General features: G+C 44.4%; 1 protein-coding gene across 3 annotated transcripts in view; it reads left to right on the plus strand.

Moving 5' to 3' along the window:
• Nucleotides 1-5,391, plus strand: part of GEMIN5 (gem nuclear organelle associated protein 5) — a 50,773-nt gene extending 45,382 nt beyond the window's left edge. For 2 of the 3 annotated variants that reach the window (XM_010360551.1, XM_030927711.1), the window contains exons 25-28: nt 734-896; nt 1,522-2,023; nt 3,794-3,887; nt 4,491-5,391. In XM_010360551.1, coding sequence (XP_010358853.1) covers nt 734-896; nt 1,522-2,023; nt 3,794-3,887; nt 4,491-4,658 — 927 coding nt within the window. In that variant the 3' untranslated portion in view covers nt 4,659-5,391. Of the gene's footprint in view, nt 1-733; nt 897-1,521; nt 2,024-3,793; nt 3,888-4,490 lie in introns of those variants that run through there. The other variant, XM_030927712.1, reaches the window with a different exon arrangement.
• Nucleotides 5,392-16,041: the final 10,650 nt, after the last annotated feature.

Here is a 16,041-nt window from a genome sequence, read left to right on the forward strand (position 1 = left end):
GTCTTGATTTTGCTGGTAGTTATGGAGCTACATATGCTTCTCAGAACTTATCAAGCTACATACTTAAAATTGAGCACATTTTTCTTAGTTGTACTCCAAGCTTTGTTTTATTTTGTTTTGGGTTGTTTTTTTTTTTTTTTTTTTTTTTTGAGGCAGTCTCACTCTGTCACCCAGGCTGGGGTGCAGTGGCACAAACTGGGCTCACTGCAACCTCCACCTCTCCAGTTCAAGCGGTTCTTCCACCTCAGCCTCCTGAGTAGCTGGGATTACAGCCTTGCACCACCACGCCCAGCTAATTTTTGGATTTTTTTAGATGGGGTTTCACCGTGTTAGCCAGGCTAGTCTTTGAACGCCTGACCTCCGGTGATCCACCCACCTCAGCCTCCCAAAGTTCTGGGATTACAGGTGTGAGCAACTGCGCCCAGCCTTTATTGTGTTTTTGATTACAGCTTTTAGTTCCAGAAACTCACTTTTTGTTTTAATTAAATGCAAATGTAAAGGTGTTTTCTCAGTGTGAACAGACTTTAACACCGGGACGTAGGTGTTGCTATGCAGCTAGACATGAGAGTTTCTGATGGGGGAAGCAAAAATGGGTGGCGGAGACAAGAGGAACTTTCTTAAGTGTGAATTGTGTGTACTTGTTTCCAAATGCGGTTCACAGGAACAGTTTGGTGGCATCCTCTGTGCCTACCATGGGAGGATGTTTACCTCAGACTCTGGCTTCTCTCTCCAGCTCCTGCTTCACATTTGCCATGACTTGACCCTGGCAGTGCTGAGCCAGCAGATGGCCTCCTGGGACGAGGCTGTGCAGGCGCTCCTTCAGGCAGTGGTCCGGAGCTATGACTCAGGGAGCTTCACCATCATGCAGGAAGTGTACTCAGCTTTTCTCCCTGACGGTAAATGACTCCCCGCTGCCTGAGGCACACCCTTTAGTGGACAACATCACTACCACTAGTGGTGTGGCACTGGGAGTACCAAAATTCTTAAAAGATGGAGATTGGCCAGCTGTGTCATTTCAGTAGAAAGTTTGGATTCTCTTACCCAAGCTTTTAAGAATAACTATACTCTTTCCTTTACCTGGCCCTACCCTCTTACTGCCTCCTGTCCACTTTCCACACAGTTTAAGGGAGAGAGACATAGGAATGTAGTTACATGTTAGTAAGAACAGCAAAAAGATTGACATTCCTTGGGCTGCATAGTCACTGAACTAAATCATTGTGATTTTTCAGCGAGACAGTGTGATCTTACCTCAGTCATTGTGGCCCCAGAGCCTTCAGTAGGACAAATGGACTCTATCATGCTTTGAATGACTCCTAGGATGTAGTAATGGCTTGTCCCAAGCCAGGAAATGTTTAGCCTCCAGTTGGCTCTTGGTGGAAAGGCATGTGGCCCCGTGGATCACACTGTTGTCCTTTTTCCTGGGGTCTGCTTCTTGGGTGGTAAGAAATAGAACATAAGGGCAGGAAGCCAGATTTCTGGCAACTAGAGAAATGCATGACCCAGTATCTTCTCTTTTCCTAGGCTGTGACCACCTAAGAGACAAATTGGGTGACCGTCAATCCCCTGCCATGCCAGCTTTCAAAAGTTTGGAGGCCTTTTTTCTTTATGGGCGTCTGTATGAATTCTGGTGGTCTCTCTCTAGGCCTTGCCCAAATTCCAGTGTCTGGGTAAGGACTGGTCACAGAACACTCTCTGTTGAGCCAAGCCAGCAGTTAGACGCTGCCAGCACTGAAGAAACTGACCCTGAAACTTCTCAGCCAGAGCCAAACAGACCCTCGGAACTAGACTTGAGACTCACAGAAGAAGGTGAGCGAATACTGAGTACTTTTAAGGAGCTCTTTTCAGAAAAGCATGCCAGTCTCCAAAACTCACAGAGAACTGTTGCTGAAGTCCAAGAGACCTTGGCAGAAATGATCCGCCAGCACCAGAGGAGTCAACTCTGTAAATCCACAGCAAATGGTCCTGATAAGAATGAACTGGAAGTAGAAGCAGAGCAGCCCCTCTCCAGTTCTCAGAGCCAGTGGTAAGTACTGAGGCACGTGCAAGATGGAATGAAAAATAACCCTGCTGGCTAGGAACAGTGGCTCGTGCCTATAATCCCAGCACTTTGGGAAGCTGAAGCAGGAGGATCACTTGGCCCAGGAGTTTACCACCAGCCTGGGCAACAAAGTGAGACCCTGTCTCTACAAAAAAAAAAAAAGGCCGAGCACAGTGGATCACGCTTGTAATCCCAGCACTTTGGGAGGCTGAGGTGGGTGGATCACTTGAGGTCAGGAGTTTGAGACCAGCCTGGCCAACATGGTGAACCCCATCTCTACTAAAAATAAAAAAATTAGCCGGGTGTGGTGGCACATGCCTGTAATCCCAGCTACTTGGGGGCTGAGGCCAGAGAATCACTTGAACCTGGGCTGCAGAGGTTGCAGTGAGCCAAAATCACACCAGTGCACTCCAACTTGGGCATCAAAGGGAGACTTTATCTCAAAAAATACAAATAAAATAACCAAGTGTGGTAGCATATACCCTGTAGCTACTTAGGAGGCTGAGGCACGAGGATCACTTGAGACCAGGAGCTCAAGTTCAGCCTGGGCAGCATATTGAGACCCTGTCTCTAGAAAAATTAATTTTTTAAAATTAGCCAGCTGTGGTGGCATACACTTATAGTCCCGGCTACTCAGGAGGCTGAGGTGGGAGGATCACTTAAGCCCAGGAGTTCGAGGCTGTAGTGAGATATGATTGTGCCATTCACACCAGCCTGGTTGACCCTGTCTCTACAAAAAAAAAAATTAAATTTTAAGAAGCCAGATGACAAAGGAATTTTATTTATAAAATGAGATAAAAGTTACCGTGTCATGGGCAAAAGTTTAAATTTTTAAAAAATTTTAAAAATAAAAGATAAAAGATACCCAGGCATAACAAAAGATAATCCAGTTCAAGGATGGGCAAAGGACTTGAATAGATATTTCTCTAAAAAGCCAGTAAGCACAGGAAATGATGCTCAATATCTGATCATTAGGGAAATGCAAATCAAAAACTACAGTGAAGTAGCACTTCATAGCCATTAGGCTACTATCAGAGAAACAGAACAAGTGTTGGGGAGGATGCAGAGACATTGGAACCCTTGTGCCTGTGGGTGGAAATGTAAAATGATGCAGCCACTGTGGAAAACAGTATAGCAGCAGTTCCTCCAGAAATGTAAAATAGAATGACCATAGGATCCAGCACTTCCACATCTGGGTATACACCCAAAAGAATTGAAAGCAGGGTCTGAAATATGTGCACACCTGTGTTCATAGCAGCATTATTCATAATACCCAAAACATGGGAGGAACCTAAGTATCCACTGACAGATGAATGGATAAGCAAAATGTGCCATATCCATACGATGGAACGTCATTCAGCCTTACCAAGGAAGGACGTTATGCTGAGTGAAATAAGCCAGTCACGAAAAGACATACACTGTATGACTCCACTTATATGAGGTACTCAAAATAGTTAAAATCATAGAGACAGAAAGGAGAATGATGTTGACAGGGGCTGAGGGAAGCAGAATGAGAAGTTACTGTTTAATGGGTATAAAATTTCAGTTTTACAAAATGACAAGAGTTTTGGAAATGGGTGGTGGGGATGTTTTTCACAACATTATGAATGTATTTAAAACCGCTGAACTATATATTTTTAAATGGCTAAAATGGTAAGCTTTATGTTATATACATTTTACCACAGTAAAATCAATGGGAGAAAAATGTTACCCAGGGCAAGACATACAACTTACACCTTTTATTTTTTTAACTAGTAAAGAAAACAATGAGCCCCTTTCTCTGCCTGAATTAACCAAAAGGCTTACAGAGGCAAATGAGAGAATGGCGAAATTTCCTGAGAGCATTAAGGTAAGAGTTAAAGCAGTTCATTTGGTAAAGCATCACTTTTTGTGTTATCACTTGACTATACCACCTTCTTATAGGTCAGCTACCTCTCTGTTCAGTTTCTAAAATCTCTACCCATTCATATGAGCTTAAGAATTTAGAATCCGATTACTTTGGTTAGCTAGGATGTTTTGTGAGAGTAGAATTATTGATCACACAAGTAATTTTATACCTCAGTTTTCAGAGAAACTAAATAAATGTAATAGGTAAGAAGTAAAATTTAGATTGGTGCCATGTATTAGACAGCTTACAGATGGACAGGTCTTTTTTGGCTGTGGGCCCAAATAGTAATAGAAGCACCATTTTTAAGGGTTGATTTGCATAGTGCTATAGAAAGAGATTGTGCCATTGAGAAGGACATCCCCGTAGCCGTCCCAGTTTTGAGTGTCATTTCTCCTTGGAGTAACCATTGAAGAGAAAGACAGGACATTGCCTTAGGAGAGAGCTGGATCAGCTGTGTCCAAGAAGTGTCTATAGATGAACCTGAGTCACTGGTGCCTTCTGTGAAGGTGTTTGTGGCTCTTTTGCAAATGTTTCCTTATTCATCCTCATGTCATCATCTTTCAGGCCTGGCCCTTCCCAGATGTGCTGGAGTGCTGCCTCGTCCTGCTTCTCATCAGGTCCCACTTTCCTGGGTGTCTGGCCCAGGAAATGCACCAGCAGGCCCTAGAGCTCCTTCAGAAATACGGCAACACGAAAACTTACAAAAGACACTGCCAGACCTTCTGCACGTGAATTTTTACACACCTTGAAGAAACTGCTGAATTGAAAATGTTTGACACCTTTCACCTCTGCAGTTCCACTTCACCAGACATTCACTCTGGTCCCTAGCTGTTTTTGCGGTAATCCAAATGAATACAAACGAGGATTAAGTTTGAATCAACCCTGCCTACTCACAGACCCAGTGGATCTGACTTTAGACTCAGTTGTGGTCTCCTGCTGGAGGGAAGATCATGTAAAGCCCGCAGTAGTTATTCGGAACTAATACCTGCAGAGTGTCGGTCATCTCTACAGCCTTAGGCAGATTTCATCCAAAGAGGAGAAACTTCTGTCATCACCCAAAGTGTTACATGCTTAAAACATAAGCTACCTTTATAAATACTTCATCTGATCAGAAATGTGTCATGCTTGTTTGAGATGGAGTTGCTGCGTTTTAGGACTATTGATACTTTTTTAAAATTGTTTTCATAATATTTAATTTGAAAGAGGAGACCCTTCTCTCTCTCCTCTTTCATAGATTGAAGTTTGAATATGAAATAGGCCTTAACCATCATGTTGACTCTCCTGTCAGAATTTTAGGTTGGAAATTTGGTTTTATTCTTTTATGTAATTGCTTATTTGAACAGATCACTTACTAAAGCTTTAGAAGAAGTGATTCAAGTGTGTGTTTTCCCTTCAGTTTTATAACAAATGGATCGATGGCAGCCAAATAGCTCAGGAATAAATTACTGTTTCAATGGTTTTTAAACTTTCTTGGATCATAGGATCCTTTTGAGAATCAGATTAAAGCCAAAGATACTCTTTGGAGAAAAATGCATGTTCCTAATTTTGCATAGATGACCTTTGGATTTTTGGACTCTGACAATTGGGACCCTAAATACTATTTAATTGTAAATCTTTTTTTTATCCTCCTTGGTTATTTAAACAGTTGAACAGTGTCAGGAACAGATGTTTCTGTAATGTCACAGTTGCCAGGATGGGAAAATCAGAGTCTGGCAGGGGTGTGGGAAGGCATACGCCTTTCATGTAATTGAACTGTTTAGGATTCATTGTGAAGGCTTTTCTGCTCACGTTTGTAATTTATTTTTCAGTTAATTCCTAGGATTGGGATTGGGACAGTGAGAATGAAATTCATTTACAGGGAGTCCCAGGAAGGAAAACATTTAAGGCAGTTTTCAAAGATGTGTATGTGCCTAGCATTAGAGTTTAATAAACTCTACAAAGGGAAATACTGTAGAATTTAGATCCTCACAGTTCTTCATACAGTTAAGTGAACTTTAGGAAGATGATGCTTTGTTAATAGAGATGGAGAATCTTTCTTGATTGCAAAGATATAAATAGGCATGGCTAGGTAGAAAACTGGACATCAGTTCTGCAAACTGATAAAATGAACTTTGCTTACAGAGGTGGAAAAAATATATAGTCTGTTCCACTTGAGTAAAGAGTGATATTGTTAAACTAGAATTCTAAATTCCTTTGTGATCTGTCGGAAGCATCACCTGTGGGTAGAAGAGTCCTGCTCACTCCTCAGTTACTGCTTTGGTAAGAACAAGATTTACTATTTGAGTCCAGGTGGGGTGGCTCATGCCTGTAATCCCAACACTTTGGGAGGCCAAGGCAAGTGAATCACTTGAGGACCGGAGTTTGAGACCAGCTGGGCAGTATATATGGAGGCAGTATATATTTGAGACCAACATTTGGCAGTATATATGGAGGGGCTGAATTGCACTCAGTTGCCTGGTGCTATGGTGCAAATCTATACTCTAGATACTATGGAGGTTGAGGCAGGAAGATTGCTTGAAGCCAGGAGTTCAGGGCCAACCTGGGCAACATAGCACACTCCCATCTCTATAAGTAATAAATAAAATTTTTAAAATGAATTATGGCCAGGCACAGTGGCTCATACCTGTAATCCTAGCACTTTGGGAGGCCGAGGCAGGCAGATCACCTGAGATCAGGAGTTCAAAACCAGCCTGGCCAACATGGAGAAACCCCATCTCTACTAAAAATACAAAAATTAGGCCGGGCGCAGTGGCTCAAGCCTGTAATCCCAGCACTTTGGGAGGCCGAGACAGGCGGATCACGAGGTCAGGAGATCGAGACCATCCTGGCTAACACAGTGAAACCCCGTCTCTACTAAAAAATACAAAAAACTAGCCAGGCGAGGTGGCGAGCACCTGTAGTCCCAGCTACTTGAGAGGCTGAGGCAGAAGAATGGCGTAAAACCTGGGAGGCGGAGCTTGCAGTGAGCTGAGATCCGGCCACTGCACTCCAGCCTGGGTGACACAGCGAGACTCCGTCTCAAAAAAAAATTAGCTTGGCGTGGTGGCACATGTCTGTAATCCCAGTGTTGGAAATAAGAGCTCAGAGTTGCAAAGAAAACGGGCACTCAAAAGACTTCTCAGCAAGGCAAATTTACTTCTGCAGAAGGGTGCTGCCTGCACCAGTCACAATCGCAAGAGCACACTTAACAGAGGAAAGAAGGATTTTTATCCCTAATGCAACTTCTGTTTTTGTGTCCGTTCCCCATTGGCTGAAGTCGGACTGCACAATTTAAGCTAGCCTGATGGGCTAAAACTTGAAATTTTTCCAAATAGGGTAGACAGGGGAGAAGGGGTAGCAGTGGTAAAACTTTTCCTAATAGGGTAAACTTAAACCTTTAAACACGTAACTTGTAAAGAAAGGAGGGGAGGGAGGGATTGTCCATTAAGGCATGTTTGGGCATGTCTAGGCATGGCAGAGATGGAAAGGCTTGTTTAGGGAACAATAATTTATCCTTTCCAGCAATGTGAAAGGACGTTAGTTGCTAAAAGGAACGAGGAAGTTTGAAGAGGAATTGATTGTTTGGCAAATTTCCCCCTCTTGGTAGTTCTTCCTCTTCAAGTCTCCTTAACATATCTTGACTTTATTGTTCCTCTTGTTCACTTAGGAATAGGAGCTTATCTGAGTAGGGCGGGGGAGAAGCGAGAGGGGTTTTGGGAGAGCGTTTTCTATGAGTCTTTGCACTAATCCACAAATACAGGGTATAATGCAGCAACCTACAAGAATAAGTATACCTGTAACAATTGCAAGGGGGGTAAAGATTGAGGTTATGAGTCCCTTCCATTTTCCAAACCATTTTTCCATGATGTTTTTCCATGATGTTAGAGAAGGGGTCATTTACTCCAGAGTTTTTGGCCAATTCGTTTGCTAGGGTGGTAAGGCCTTTTATAGGGCTTTTGTAATTGTTCCATTGGGGGCTATATTGTTGCAGATAAAAGTATGGCATTAGACTCCAATCATGATACAGACCCCAACCTTCTCAGCTAATATCATGTCCAGGGCTATTCAGTTTCCCAGGCCATTTGGCTGGTAGGGCCTAATTGTTCAGCTATTCCTATTTAATGGCATCCCTAGTATAATTAACAAACCATTGTTGATTATAGTTAATGTAATTTATCCAGTCTACATTTTTGTTTGCAGTTACCCATGAGAACGATATAGATTCAAATACTGCAGCTATTTGATTTTGGGCTTTAAACTCATTTGGTACCCCTCATGGAACTCCAATGGCATCTATATAAATGTGAGGGTCAAAGGACCCGTAAGGGGCACTTCTGCTCTTACAATTGTTCTTTTTGTTTGCTTGGTGAAACACCAGGGCGAAAGGGATGGCCAATGGGATTAGAGCGTGAGTGTCCCTTCGGTTACTTGGTAGAGTATCCAGTAGTGGCCCACCACAATACCACCATACATCCTCCAGGGGATGAACAAGGGCAGACTGGTTAGCTCCTGAAAAGGCTTGGACTCACTGCATCCCATTAGGCTTCCAAGGAATGACAAATTTTCCCCGTCGTGAGAGACACGAGGTAAAATTTACATTGTTAACCGGAGCTGACCTACAGGGCCTTTAACTTCGAGAATAGCAGTGTGAGAGTTTAGCATGCCTTATTGCCCCAGGCTGTGGGGTTTTGGAAGAGAGCTACCATACAGCTCATGCCCTGTTGGTTGGAGGTCCATCCAAGTGGAAAGGGAGCAATTTGGGTTTCTGGCCTGCCTGTTGCACAAGTGTACCAATCGCTTTTATTTAGGGTGTGAACAGAATATTTAATCCATTCCGGCCAGGCATTTACATCTTGATATCTGGTTTCTATGGCTAAGGTTTGCTTTAGGTCCTTGACTTCTACTGTGGCTATTTTCTTATTATTAGGTAAGAAACAAAAAATGGTTTCATTTGGTAGGCGTAGGGGAGGCGAGTTGGTAGGAGATGGAGGAGGGTTAAAACTTGTTTTTGTTTTTGTTTTCTTGTTGTTTGAGGCAGAGTCTCTATCGCCAGGCTAGAGTGCAGTGGCACGATCTCGGCTCACTGTAACCTCGGCCTCCTAGATTCAAGCAATTCTCCTGCCTCAGCCTCCCAAGTAGCTGGGACTATAGACATGTGCCACTATGCCCAGCTAATTTTTGTTTTTAATAGAGATGGGGTTTCACCATGGTGGCCAGGATGGTCTCAATCTCTTGACTTTATGGTCCACCTGCCTCGGCCTCCCAAAGTGCTGGGATTATAGGTGTGAGCCACCACACCCAGCCAACAAAATATATTTTAAAGGAGCCTAGGGGGTCTTTTCCAGGGACATCCACTCCTAGGCCATAAAGACAAGTGGGGTTAGGGTCAGTGGAGGTGGGGATAAAGAATAGAGAGAAGTACTGAGTTGCACTGGTGGATTTGGCAATTTGAGGGGGTGGTTCCTTTGGTGAAGTGGAGGTAGGGTTTTAGGTGGTGCAGCCTTCTGAGGAGGTCCAGCCCTGATATTTGGTAGTCCAGATAACATCTCCCAACTATATCATAACCCCTGGAAGGCTCATGGTTGTTGATTGCAACAGTTATAGGTGGTGCTGGGTTTGGAAGGGGTGGATGGTCAGAGCTTTTCTAGGAGGCTAGCTGTCTCTGACTTTGGAGACCCCCGCAGGGCATGGCAAGACAAGCATTGAAAGTAATGCTTTGAGTTTGGGGTGAGCTTGACCTAGTTACATTAATAATAAGATGAGAGGCAGCTAAGGGAAAGAGAAGAGGAAAAAGAGATTAGGCTTTTCTCTTTAATGTTACTCTGGTGGGAGTTGGCCCTGAGACGACGGTCCATGGCTTCAGAGAGGGCAACGACTTTCTGACTTGGGTACAATGGATGCACCTCTTTTCAGCAGTTCATACTGCTGTCTCAGTTGTTAGGAGCACCAGGTAAGGTTCTTCTCAGGGGGGCTCAAGCTTTCCCTCTTTCCAGATTTTGACAAGGACATGATCTCCGGGTTGATATTGGTGGACTGGGAATTTGAGGGGTAGTGTTTGCCCTAGGAAGCCTTGAATCCTGAGGGAGGAAAAGGTGGAAGACAGACCAAATACAAAGTTTTTGAGAAACTGATACTTCATTTCAAATGTAGAAAGGCCAGTAGTGGGCCGGGCGCGGTGGCTCAAGCCTGTAATCCCAGCACTTTGGGAGGCCGAGACAGGCGGATCATGAGGTCAGGAGATCGAGACCATCCTGGCTAATACGATGAAACCCCGTCTCTACTAAAAAATACAAAAAACTAGCCGGGCGACGAGGCGGGCGCCTGTAGTCCCAGCTACTCGGGAGGCTGAGACAGGAGAATGGCGTGAACCCGGGAGGCGGAGCTTGCAGTGAGCTGAGAGCCGGCCACTGCACTCCAGCCTGGGTGGCAGAGCAAGACTCCGTCTCAAAAAAAAAAAAAAAAAAAAAAAAAAGAAAGGCCAGTAGTGGAATTTAGGTAAGGCAACCCATAGAGCGTTTCATAAGGGGACAGGCCAAGGTCCTTTCAAGGGGCAATCTGGATTTTGAGTAAGGCAATGGGAAGACATTTTGTTCATGGTAACCGAGTTTCCAGGATTTACTTGATTAGGTGATTTTTTAAAGTTTGACTCATTCTTTCTACTTACCCTGATGAGGACAGATGCCAAAGAATATCATATTCCCATTTTGTTTCTAATGCCTAGGTTAGTCCTTTAATGATGCGTGCAGTGAAGTGGGTCCCATTGTCTGAATCAATGTTTTCTGTTAGTCCAAACCTGGGTATGATGTGTTCTAACAGGGCTTTGACCACATTACTGGCTGTTGCACTTGGGAAGGGGATGGCATCTACCCAGTGGGTAAGATGGTTTACTATTACTAGCAAATACTGGAGGTGGCCTATTGGGGGCATTTCAGTATGGTCAACCTGGGCACTTCGGAATGGCCTTAACCGTGGGTTCCTTCCTCCTGGAGGTTGCCTCTTTAAGGTTTGCTTATTAGTCTTTCTGCACACTATGCAACCATCCACTGCTTGCTTAGTGAGGGTATATATTCCTATGCATTCATAGACTGTAAGGACTGCATCACACATAGCTCGAGGACCCCAATGAGATCCTTGATGAAGTGACAGTAGTATTTCCCTCCTAAGAGGCTTGGATAACATTTCTCTTCCATCTGGTAATACCCATTTTCCTTCTGAATTTTCCTCAGCTCCTAATTTCTTTAGTTTTTCCTGGTCTGCATGGGGGAAGATGAGGAGGTAAATGAAAACTGGGTGTACCTTGGGAAGAGGCAGCCTGTTTGCTATTTGGTTGTCTAGATTATTTCCCCGACTTTCAAAGGAGAGGGTTTTTTTGGTGTCCTGGGACATGAACAATAGCTATTTCCTCAGGAAGCTGGAGATTATCTAATACTTGTATTAGTAACTCTTTGTGGACTAGGTTTTTTTTTTTTTTTTTTTAGAGACAGAGTCTCACTCTGTTGCCCAAGCTAGAGTGCAGTGGTGTGATCTCGGCTCACTGCAAGCTCCACCTCCCTGGTTCACGCCATTCTCCTGCCTCAGCCTCCTGAGTAGCTGGGACTACAGGCGCCTGCCACCACGCCCGGCTAATTTTTGTATCTTTTGTAGGGACAGGGTTTCACCGTGTTAGCCAGGTTGGTCTCCATCTCCTGACCTCATGATCCATCTGCCTTGGCCTCCCAAAGTGCTGGGATTACAGGCGCAAGCCACCACACCCAGCCTTGTGGACTAGGTTTCCACCTTTACTGTTAGTATAGGCCTCATTCAGTCCAGATTTTTCCAAAGGTATGTAGTACTCCAAAGGCATATTTGGAGTCAGTATAAATTGTTCCCTCCTGATTTTGTAAAAATTTTAAGACTTGATTTAGAGCAAGTAGCTCGCACATCTGTGTGGACCATTCAGTAATCTTCCTGATTCTGTTTCTGTGAGGGTATCTGTCAACTACAGAGTATCTGTAATCCCTTTTTCCTTCTATTACCCAAGAGGAACTGTCTACAAAAAGATGTTTCCCTGTTTCAAAAGGAGTTTCACGTAAGTCTAGTCTTAACTTTGGTTTGGTAACTAATTAGGTCTAAACATTTATGCTCAGGTTCCTTTGGTTGTGGGTTCCCTATTACCTTTTGGTTTGGATTCCCGGTTAGAAAAGCAGCTGGATTTAGAGAATTGTCAGTGGTTAGTGTCAGGTCATCTCTCTAACAGGATAGCTTCGTATTTTAAAATTCTTGAATCAGCGAGCCACCTTTCTGCCTTTTAGTTGAGGATAGTTCTGACTTTGTGAGGTGTGCTAACAATGAGTTTTCCCCCAAAGGTTAATTTTCTGCTTTCTTCACTGAGCAAGGCTATTGCTGCTACAGATTGGACACATTCGAACCATCCACGGGTAACGGGGTCAAGAATTTTTGACAGGAATGCTGCGGGCTGCCAGTGGCCCCCATGCTCTTGGGTAAGTACCCCTAAAGCCACTCCTTTGCTTATACTGACAAAAAGATGGAATGGCTGTTCTAGGGAGGGTAAAGCTAGAACAGGGTCAGTCACTAGTAAATGTTTTTACTTTTCTACTTGTTTGATTTCTGGTAGAGTCCAGAGAAGGGGGTCTGGCTCTTCTTGGGTGAGTCTTTGGTACAAAGGTTTTGTTTCTAAGGCATAAGAGTCAATTCATAGGCAACAGTATCCAACCAATCCCCAAAATTTTCTGAGCTCTTGTTTTGTTTCTGGCAGAGGTAGGGATACTGATACCTTCAATCCGTTCAAACCCAATTCTCTGCCTTTTGCTTTTGCCTTTCCTCATCCCTTCATACATATACCTTTTGGGCCTCTCTTAAAAGCTCTTCTATGGGGCAGGTCTTTCCAATTTTCTATCTTTTGTAATTTCTTTGTAATATCTGGTGACAAAGTGGAGCTTTAACATTCCTCATCCAAGGGTGTCTTCTAATTCTAGGCCATGATATTTCCTCATTTGCTCTTTAAGCCTCTCTAAGAATTCCATAGGTCCTTTATCCTTTCCTTGTTGTATATTAAAAGCTTTGGTATATTTTGAGTTCGAGGAACTGATTCCCGAATCCCTTTAATTATCATATCTCTGAGACCTCTCATATTCCATTGATGGTGTTATTCCATTGAGGATCTTGGGCTGGGAACTTTTTTTTTTTTTTTTTTTTTGAGACAGAGTCTCGCTCTGTCGCCCGGGCTGGAGTGCAGTGGCCGGATCTCAGCTCACTGCAAGCTCCGCCTCCCGGGTTTACGCCATTCTCCTGCCTCAGCCTCCGGAGCAGCTGGGACTACAGGCGCCCGCCACCTCGCCGAGCTAGTTTTTTGTATTTTTTTAGTAGAGACAGGGTTTCACCGTGTTAGCCAGGATGGTCTTGATCTCCTGACCTCGTGATCCGCCCGTCTCGGCCTCCCAAAGTGCTGGGATTACAGGCTTGAGCCACCGCGCGAGCCGGGAACTTTTGTTCAGCTGCAGGACTGAGGGGGTATTCATGTTCCCAAACCGTCATAGTGGCCCTGTGGATCATGCTTCTTTCCGCTCCCAAAAAGAGGATGCCTAGGATGGACATTAACTCAGCTCAAGTATACAACTGGGGTCCTCGAAATTGATCAGTTTGATCTGCTACTCCATAGGGATCGTCCGAGAGTGGTTTGAGTTCCCTTCCTAGGCTTTGGATTTCTGAACTGGTTAAAGGGACGCTGATGGAGCCAATGCCCCCTCCTCCTAGAGGCACTTCCCTTAAAGGAAAGATCGTTGGAGCACATTCTCTGGAGGTAGTGGGGAAAGGGAAGTTTTGGATATCTTTTTTACATTATGCTATCTCACATTGAAGTCTTCCTGGGGGAGGGCATTCAGGCTGGAGAGACCCCAAGAGTCAGGATTATAAGGGGGAGAAACAAAGTGAGCTGGGGAAGGGTCTGGGGAAGTTGCATCTACTGGAGGGGGAGGGAAGTTAGTGGTGTTTGGCAGGGAAGGTGGTCTAAGGGGTCCCACGTGTTGGTTGACTTTTTGGGGTAACGGATATTAATTTCTTGAGAAGAAGTAGCTTCTGGCTTGTCTCCTGTATCCTTTAGGGAATAGAGGACAGGCCCCTGCTGCCAACACAGGGCATAGTCTATTTCCTCCTGGGACACAGGACTTGTGTTATTGACATACCCTATTAAAAGTTGACAAGTCCAGTCCTCACTAGATTGAAACTTTTGGCCAAAAGACTGAAGGTTTGAGGATAGGTTCTTTGGTCCAAATAAAACAGCAGTATTTTATCATTCATTGCTTTTTCTTCTGTTTGGTCCTCTCATTATCCTTCCACTATGTTAACATGAGACCTAGAGGGCTATCAGAGGGAATTGTATTGTCTGTCTTGTCCTTTTTATTTCCTGTCCTGCTTGAGGTACTTCCCATTCTGGAAGTTTTAGGTGTTTCCCTGCGTTTCCTGAGTCTATGTGGCTCAACCTCTTTTACCAGAGATTTCTTACCCCCTTTTCTCTGGAGGTTCAACCCCTCCCCACCCACTGGAGGTTTCTTGCACTCCCCTACTTTCACTTCATCCTTCTCCGGCTACTTCCCTCACGGGAATTTAAGCCTCTCTAAGAATTCCATAAGTCCTTTATCCTTTCCCTGCTGTATATTAAAAGCTTTGGTATATTCTGAGTTTGAGGAACTGATTCCTGAATCCTTTTAATTATCATATTTCTGAGATCTCTCATATTCCCTCGATGGGCTACATCGTTATTCCATTGAGGATCTTGGGCCAGAAACTTTTGTTCAGCTGCAGGGATGTTATGACTGAGGGGGTGTTCTTAGCATTGGCAGGTTGGTATAAGCCTCACAACAGGAAAGCTGCCCTAAGCCATATGAGGTGACATGGAACCACGGATCCGGACTCCACACTCGCCTCACACTCAACTGTGCATCTTATTCACACACTTTCAACCTCCAGGATGTCCTGACCACCAAGGAAGTACTTCACCACCCCCACAGCTTTTCTGACCTTGGTGTGTGCAGAGTTACCTGATCGCTGCGGTATTTGTAGGCCTTTTCTTCCTTCATTGCTGAGAGTTCAGGTTTATTCATCACACCAGTGGGTCTCAATTCCTTACTCCTGAGGCCATCGCAGTGAGGCAGTGGGACGCATCTCCTCATGAGAGGTGATCAGAGACCCTTCCCCGGAGGAGAATGGGATGCCAGACGAGCCCCCAAATAGTTGGAAATAAGAGCCTGGAGTCGCAAAGAAAACGAGCACTCAAACAAAAGACTTCTCAGCAAGGCAAATTTACTTCTGCAGAAGGGTACTGCCTGCACCAGTCACAATTGCAAGAGCACACTGAACAAAGGAGAAGAGAAGGGTTTTCATCCCTAATGCAGCTTCTATTTGTGTCCCTTCCCCATTGGCTGGAGTCAGACCACACAATTTAAGCTAACCCAATTGGCTAAAACTTGAAATTTTTCTAAATAGGGTAGATGGGGAAGAAGGGGTAGCAGTGGTAAAACTTTTCCAAATAGGGTAAACTGGAACTTTTAAATGCGTAACTTATAAAGAAAGGAGGGGAGGGAGGGATTGTCCATTAAGGCATGTTTGGGCATGTTTAGGCATGGCAAAGATGGAAAGGCTTGTTTAGAAAACAAGAATTTATCTTTTCTAGCAATGTGAAAGGACGTTAGTTGCTGAAAGAAAGAAGTTTGAAGAGGAACTGATTATTTCTGGCACCAGCTACTTGGGAGGCTGAGGCAGGAGAATTGCTTGAACCTGGGAGGCGGAGGTTGCAGTGAGCCAAGATCACGCCATTGCACTCCAGCCTGGGTGACAGAGCAAGACTCTGTCTCAAAAAAAAAAAAAAAAAAAAAAAAAAAAAAAAAAAAAAAAATTACAAGCCAAGCACAGTGGCTCACGCCTGTAAGCACTTTGGGAGGCCAAGGCAGGCTGAATCACTTGAGGTCAGGAGTTTGAGACCAGCTTGCCCAACATGGTGAAACCCCATCTCTACTAAAAAATATATAAATTAGCTGGGCATGGTGGCACACACCAGTAGTCCCAGCTACTCAGGAGGGTGAGGGTGCAGTGAGCCAAGATCATGCCACTGCACTCCAGCCTGGATGACCGAGTGAGACCC

This window comes from Rhinopithecus roxellana, chromosome 3 (assembly GCF_007565055.1).
Source record: "Rhinopithecus roxellana isolate Shanxi Qingling chromosome 3, ASM756505v1, whole genome shotgun sequence".
NCBI lineage: Eukaryota > Metazoa > Chordata > Mammalia > Primates > Cercopithecidae > Rhinopithecus > Rhinopithecus roxellana.